The 7,635-nt window shown below is 46.7% G+C and overlaps 1 protein-coding gene across 1 annotated transcript; it reads right to left on the reverse strand.

Annotated features, from left to right (window-relative positions):
- Positions 1-614: 614 nt before the first annotated feature.
- Positions 615-2,774, reverse strand: pyyb (peptide YYb). The gene is made up of 3 exons (XM_076152034.1): positions 2,579-2,774; positions 1,205-1,285; positions 615-699 (listed from the first exon to the last, which is right to left on the reverse strand). Exons 1-3 carry the CDS (start codon positions 2,764-2,766, stop codon positions 675-677), a joined length of 294 nt encoding a protein of 97 aa, XP_076008149.1. The 5' UTR covers positions 2,767-2,774; the 3' UTR covers positions 615-674.
- Positions 2,775-7,635: the final 4,861 nt, after the last annotated feature.

Below are 7,635 nucleotides of genomic sequence, written 5' to 3' on the forward strand. Positions count from 1 at the left end.
TGAACCCACACAAACACACACACACGCGCAAACACACAGGAGGAGACGGACAAAGTTGAAAAATGTCTGCTACCTTAGACTACAGTGACACCCGGTGGCGGCAGCAGGAATTGCAGGTGCAGATAGTTTGGGTTTTGTGAAGCGAAAAGTAACGAAATAAAAAAGACTTTTCTGTACTTAACCGTGGCTTAACATTATTTATTACTGTGTTGTATTTCCCCATATTTTACACTTCTCTATATATCTATACTATATTTCCTATTGTGTTAAAGGGGCACAGGGGTTACAGGCTGCAGCTTTTACCCCCAAAAAGTCTTTGTTGTCATGGGCGGATTTTGAATGACATATGTGTACTTTGGAGGTCCTACTGTGCACAAAAAGAGAGGACTCAAGCATCAGTGTATGTCTATTCAATTCTTTATTAAAGTAACTGATTTTGATACAAATTATTTACATTTTTGGCCAAATAACGAAGAGATACTGATAGTAAGCAGAGAGAGAGAGAGAGAGAGAGAGAGAGAGATCCACATGCACGTTAAATGATAATCAGATATGCAGAGCCACAAAGTCCAGTGCAGGGTTTCTCTGGAGCGTCTCAGTGTTTATTGATGATCGGTCGATCGGAGGGGATCAGGGAATCCCGGGAGTTTGGTAAATGATGGGATTACGTCTGATTACCACTGATCACTGTAGTCAGAGCTGGAAGAGAAACAGAAGAAGAGAGAATCTTCATTTAAGTAATGTAAAGGTTCCAGATGCCGTTTTCATACCAAGGAGCACAATGGGATCAAGTATTTTGCCTTTATCCTTCCATCTTTAACAAGTAAGCTGAGCTGCTGTTTGTGCTTTTGTCCGATAAACTGGAAGTGGATTTGATGAGGCCGACGTGACAAAGGAGCTGCATAAACCCAGGGAGATAAAAACTCTGATCGATACGGTCTAGAGCTGCCACAACAACAGTGTGTACAGACAAATTAGAACAGAATTAGCTGAGGGCACAGCAGGGGGCCCCTCTCCTCCTCTTTCACCCCCAGATACGGGCCTTGTAATGAGTAAGTGAACATTACTCTGCCATACTACCAAAGCCTGCAGTTACAGCTCCTTTATTTATGTGTGTGTGTGTGTGTTTGTTGCTTCATCATCAATGCAGTATTCAGGGAGCCACTACATGTTTAAGTCTCATGATCTAGTCCTCTCCTCTCACCGTGGGTCAGAGTCCTGGCTGGAGTCGGCGCCAAACAGCAGCCAAGCCACCGCCTGCTCGGGGGTCGACCTCTTTCCATACCTGCAGGAGATGAAAACACACACAAATACAAACATAAAGACGACAACAACAACACCACTGACACTGCAGACTCTGACTGGTGCTAGAAACCGTGACCCTCCATCAGCTTCCTCATCAATTCCCACTCAGAGCAGCAATCAGCCCGGGAGAAAAGGAGATCAGCACCGGCCTCCTCTCAGATTGTGTATTTTAATTCCCTTTACTAAGAAATGGATGCCTTGTTGGGCTGCTGTTGTGTGTGACACTGTGGTCCAGCCTCTTTAATGACACTGCAGGAGAGTTCATGTTCAGGCTGTAATCAGCGTCCATCAAAGGAAAATCTCAACGCCGCCCACTTTGTCCAATCTGGAACAGCACAGATGACACTGTAATATTCACTTAGCTGTGGTTGAGCTGCCATTACAGGCCAGAGAATGTGTGTGTGTGTGTGTGTGTGTGTGTGTGTGTGTGTGTGTGTGTGTGTGTGTGTGTGTGTGTGTGTGTGTGTGTGTGTGTGGGGGGGGGGTTATTGATTGATTTCTCTATAGCGTTTCAATTTATTGATCCTTTAGTTTTGTCCTGGTATTTCTAAGCACTTCCTCTTCTCCAGCCCTGACGGACACAAAGGGGAGAGAGTGAGACGTCACAGAGTCGATCTGTGTTTGTCTGTTAAAGTGAGGCGTTTAGGGCCACACAGTTTAGACTCACAGGCTGGGCTGAAGCCGGTCGGGACAAAAGGAAAGTGTGACTGCGTTGAGAGTTGAAAGCTGGATCGGTCAAAGTGCCCTCGAGCCAGGGGACTTCAATTTCAATACCTATCAGATCGGATCAAGCCCCTTTCACTTTGATCTAACTAGAGAGACAAGCCATGCAGAGTTTGGAGTTAGACACAGAGGATGAGTGGATGTGACGACCCTGTACTGTGAGTGGACACACACACACACACACACGTAAGGGTTCATTATATGATGGTTAAATCAGGTTTTATACATGAGATTGGTCTTGAATGAATGCCAAATGAAAGCAGATGGGCTCTAGCAGCTGATAAGTGCTTATAGAGGTGAAATATTAACCCATTAAACAAAGATCGATGATACTTTAAGCTTATTTAAATGACTTTAGATCCATTCAACATTTTCACAGCAGCTTCATTCAACAATTCAATTGATTAATAAGATTTTTCTGTTACATTTTCAAAGTTATGCTTCTGGATCTGATGAGGATCATTTTAAATAGATTCCATCCTGATAGATTTAGGTACAGAACTCAAACTTGGACTCTATCAGTCCGGACCCACAGGTGCCTGCCCGTTACCTCTGCCTGGTGATGAGGTTGACGTAGTGCCGCACCGCTGCGTGGTACTTGGCCCACTCCTCCGGCGTGGCGTTGCCCCCCGGGCTCTCCGGCTGCGGCGGGTAGGCGTCCGCCAAGCTGCTCCAGCACAGCAGGAGGCAGAGGACGAAGGCGGCAAGCAGCAGCCACGATCTCAGCGAGCTGGCCATCTGACAACAACAACAACAACAACAACAACAACAACAACAACAACAACAAAGAAGTGTCAAAAGTCTTTGCTTTGGCTGACGTCATTCTATACATTCTTATTCCCTGTCTAAATTAAGGCAGCAGGATCACTTACTTTAGAGATGATTGGCTTCTGGTGCAGTCACTCGGGCGGTGTGTGTGTGCGTGTGTTTGGCTCTCTGCTCTGCCTCTCCGCTTATATAGGGTGTGTGTGAGCGTAGAAATGTGTGTGATGTGTGATGATAGCTACCTGACGCGCTCACACTCACAGCTGGCCCCGCCCCCTCGGCTTTTTTTACGTAATCAAGTCCAAACCTGAGCTCCACTTTATGAGAAGGCTGAAAGGATCGATAATAATAAGTGTGTGTGTAAATTCATGGATGAAATGAAAAAACTAGGACACACACACACACCTTTATGACTTGAGGTGTAACAAGTCAGAGAAAACTGGACGATGCCTTCCACCGATCAAAGAGTAAATGTGTGTGTGAGCTGAAACTTCATCTAAAACGACTCAAATGTGACTTGCAGCGTTTCAGTGAATAATCTTGTTTTTTTCCAAAGAGTTAACCACTTTGTAAATCGATTATTGACGCATTAGTTTCATTCCAACAGGTTTGCGCTACTGGTTGTAATTGGGTCGTTGCAGGTTCCAGCCAGCAGGGGGTGCGCAAGAGCAGGTTAAGTATATAACAAGCGTGTTTTCACTGTGAGCAAGCGTGTTTTCACTGTGAGGAGCAGCAGAGGGGTTTGGATCTAGAACCTGAAACATTTCTGTATTTCCTGAAGGATAATCAAACATGCTGATGGTTACTTCTATAAGTTATTTACAAATTACCTGATAGGCGCTCACCTGTCACAATAAATGTACAAAACTCTCATACATACATTTCCAGGGTACCAGTTAGTTTGTAAGGAGACAATAGAGCGACACCATCAACATCAACATCATCAGCTACAAATTCCTAAAATAGATGTTCGTCACAAGATGACACGGGTCTTTTGTGATGTAAGCGGCCTGGCACACCTTTGACCTCACACACACACACACACACACACACACACACACACCAGCATGCAATTTTCCGATGGTGACAAAACCTTTTAATGCTGCAGTGGAGGTAACAAAGCTACAGCGGCCATAGATCAATAACGCCACATACACACAGACAGACAGACAGACAGACAGACAGACAGACAAACAGACAGACACACACACACACAGTCACTTCCCCTCATGCAGCCAAATTGGATTTTCACAGATAAAATATAACTTTTTAAAAACCTTTTCTTTGCCTTTCAAAAATTCACATCACTGGAAACACTTTGGGGGTGTGTGTGTGGAAGGCTGCGATGCACACACACATACACACCCAGACACACACACACACACACACAGAGGACACACAGACAGGTCTCAGGAGCACTGAGTGTAATGTAATGGGGCACATTTATGAGCGTTTCAGTGGCTCCTGTTTGTCTTGGATCTTCACGGTCTGCAGGTCAGATCATTACACCGCCAGCGTGTGTGTGTGTGTGTGTGTGTGTTCATGTTGTGCTTTTACTAACACTGGGGAACAAAATGACATAATTCCATAGGTTAATGCACAGAAACATTGACTCCTGTGCAGTGATGGAGGCTGCAGAGACACGAGGGCCTTTAAAGTGTGAAGCAGCTCAATCATTAATCTCCACTGATACGACTTCAATCGATCATTTTAATACTTGGTTTAAGTGTTCTGCAAATATTCACTCTAATTTTTATGACAATGGTGAATTTAAGGAAAACTGATTGATTTTCTTTGCATTGTGCTTTGGTGACGGCGTTGTTTTCAGCGTTCTTTTGACTCATTAACACTAAAAACATCATTTATCCAGCACAAATGTGTGTAAGAATGGCCACAGATGATGTCGTCCGCGCAGAGAAATCCACCCAACTCCAAATTCGTCCCGCAACACCCAACACGCCAGCTTTATCTTAGATCTTGGTGCGTTTGTGAAGGCGTCAGATGAGTTTTTAAGCATTTTTCCGGGCCTCTCCTGGTTAAAACGCTCCACCATTCCTCCCTTTATGGACTCGTAAAGGTAAACTCGTATCTGGTCTCTGAGCTTTGTTTGCCCCTGAGCCGCTGTCAGAAGCTCCGTGTGATTTGGGCGTAAATCATGGCTGGCAGCCTGCGACAATAAAGCGGCCGTTAAAGCCTATATGAGCGCCATAAAGGCTGGGAGTGGATTCTGTTATTACACATTGATTGCTGCGACCATTTCTAAGCAATTACTGCCTCGTAATTCAGCCTGATATTGAGGGACAATTAGCCGGGGCTGCAGTTTGCGTCCGCCTTGGCGCAAAATGGAGGCCAGGCGTCGTTCTTCAGCTATCTGATGAGTCGTAAGGAAGGAAATAAGCTTGAATCGGCCGGATGACATCATGAATAAATCATCTCCCTCTCAGGTGGATTGATAACAGACGAGTTCCTCAGTCGCTTCTTAACTCAGTTTATTTTTCGGAGCGTTCTGTTAATTCCTCCGACCGGCAATAGGCCTCTTTGCGCCTCGTAAAAGCCGATGGCGAGGAGCGCAGGACAAACTCATTTGCTTCTGCAGTGTTTGCAGGTAAACACAGGAAAGTAAATGGGCAGCGATAAGCAAAAGGGCAGAGAGTTAACGTGTTTACGCTCCAGCAGACGCCTGCTAATGCACCGCCTCGACCACCGTGTAGGCTCCCGGGGGAGGACGCAGAGGAGACGAGCAGCGGGAGGGAGGAGGCCAAACTTTCTCCATCATCTTATTTGGTCGCTTTTGCAAACTTTCTCTGACTCTTAACGACGTTTCTGACTTCACCTGGAGAGAAATGAGACGTTAGCATAACTTCATCTCACAAAACCAAGGACTAAAAGCTTTTTCTCCCCGCTGACTTAACTTTAGATTGGAGAACATTTCCATTTGTACGACACACAACCATTGAATTAGACCACACACACACACACACACACACACACACACACACACACACACACACACACACACACACACACACACACACACACACACACACACACACCTGACAGGATGGAGTCAGACATTCTACTGGGAGATTACACAAGGATGAGTGTGTGTGTGTGTGTGTTTGTGTCTCCAGAGTGGAGGAGACGCTAATATGAGCAGAGTGCTTTTCCTGCAGCCGCGTCTGTTTGCACGGATCAGAGCGGCGCGGCGGGAGAAGGCGGCTCGTTCCCGACTGAGCGAGTGACTTCAAGCGAGCCGGCGAGCCTCAGACAAGTGTCCCTCCCTCTCTCCCTCTCTGCTGTCCTCCCTCACACGTCCACGCTGGGGGACAGACATGACGGAGACGCCTGGTTTTGATTTCAGACAGAGCCTTGCTTACATTCGCCCGGCAGACAAAGCAAAGATTCCAGTATTCCCAAAAACAACCGCAGAATTCCCCCTCACTTCCTTACATGACCACAGCTGCAAGCTACAAGTAACTCAATACTTCCTAGAGTAGCTAATAGGAGAGCAGCTTAACTACCCGGAAGCTTCAACCTGATCCCCTAAAGTAGCTTCCACGTCTTCAAAACAAACACATATCCCAGAATCCCCCTCTTCCTCATCACCTCGAATCCCCAAGTGTCCACGTTGGCACCAGCAGCATCAACCGGCCCGTTCGTCTTCTGTGACCTTTGACCTCGGCCTCCCCTCTGCCTGCTCAGTGTGTTTGTTTGTGTTGAGCTACAGAGGCGCCTCAGGCAAGAGGAGAGGACGACGGTTTGACTCAGAGGACAGACGGGAGCGACCTCGTGTCGTCTTACTGCCTCGTCATCTGAACACGTAGCTCGCCATCTTACTCACTCGCAGTCTGATGTGGCGTTCCTACGGGAGCGACGACGCAGCGGACACGGCAGAGAGGCAGATGACTCAAGGGCGCTGTAGATCTGCGTCACGGCGGAACAGGAGCAGCTGCTGTTACCCAGAGGAAGGAGGGAGAGAGAGAGGTCACCTTAGGGCGTCATCACTATTGACGCCAATTCCAGAAAAAACAGGAGATCTGATGGCGAGCTGAAGACGAGGATCGATTCTCATAGTCATCACACAAAAAATGAGCTACGAGATGGGCGGCGATACCTGATGAGGCGTGTGGGAGATGGCGGGAGGAAGAAGAAGAGGAGGGAGGAAGAGGAGGACGGAAGAAGATGTCTGCAGATGGCGCGAGACAGAAGCGGCTCTTCATTGGCAGCCACGTTCATCCGTCTCTATAATCGATAGTTGAGACGTTAACGGTTGCTAACAGGGGCGACTGCGACATCACATTACATCATACTAACACAAAGCTGCACTCATACACATCAACACTTTGAACTCTCTCTGTCTGACTGACGTCCAATCTCTTCTTCTTCTGCTGTCATCAAGTCAAAGTTTATGTACGTAATAATGTGCATCCCTTGAGCGTGTGTGTGTGTGTGTGTGTGTGTGTGTGTGTGTGTGTGTGTGTGTGTGTGTGTGTGTGTGAGGGCCACATGTGACTCAAACCTTACGAGAGGTGTAGATCTAACTGAGATACTTTGAACAGCTCATAAGTTATTAGGATGATAAAACATATAGATTATTAGTTTTTGTGATGAACTCTAATAAATACTTCATCCTGTGTGTTTGAGTCGTGTCATCACAGATTTATATTTTTAATCTGAGGACATATTTAATGTGTTATCAGTAAAAACAAACCTGTCAATCACACTCAGGGTCCCAGGGGGTGGAGCCTATCCCAGCGAGAGGCGGGGCTTCTGGGGGATCCTGCTGGAAGAGGGCCAACTGCATCACGCGTCATCCCGCTCGTCCGTCTCAGAGTAAACGCT

Source organism: Genypterus blacodes, unplaced genomic scaffold (genome assembly GCF_046128005.1).
Source record: "Genypterus blacodes isolate CSIRO-AG114 ecotype Tasmania unplaced genomic scaffold, CSIRO-AGI_Gbla_v1 ptg000055l_1, whole genome shotgun sequence".
In the NCBI taxonomy this organism is placed as follows: domain Eukaryota; kingdom Metazoa; phylum Chordata; class Actinopteri; order Ophidiiformes; family Ophidiidae; genus Genypterus; species Genypterus blacodes.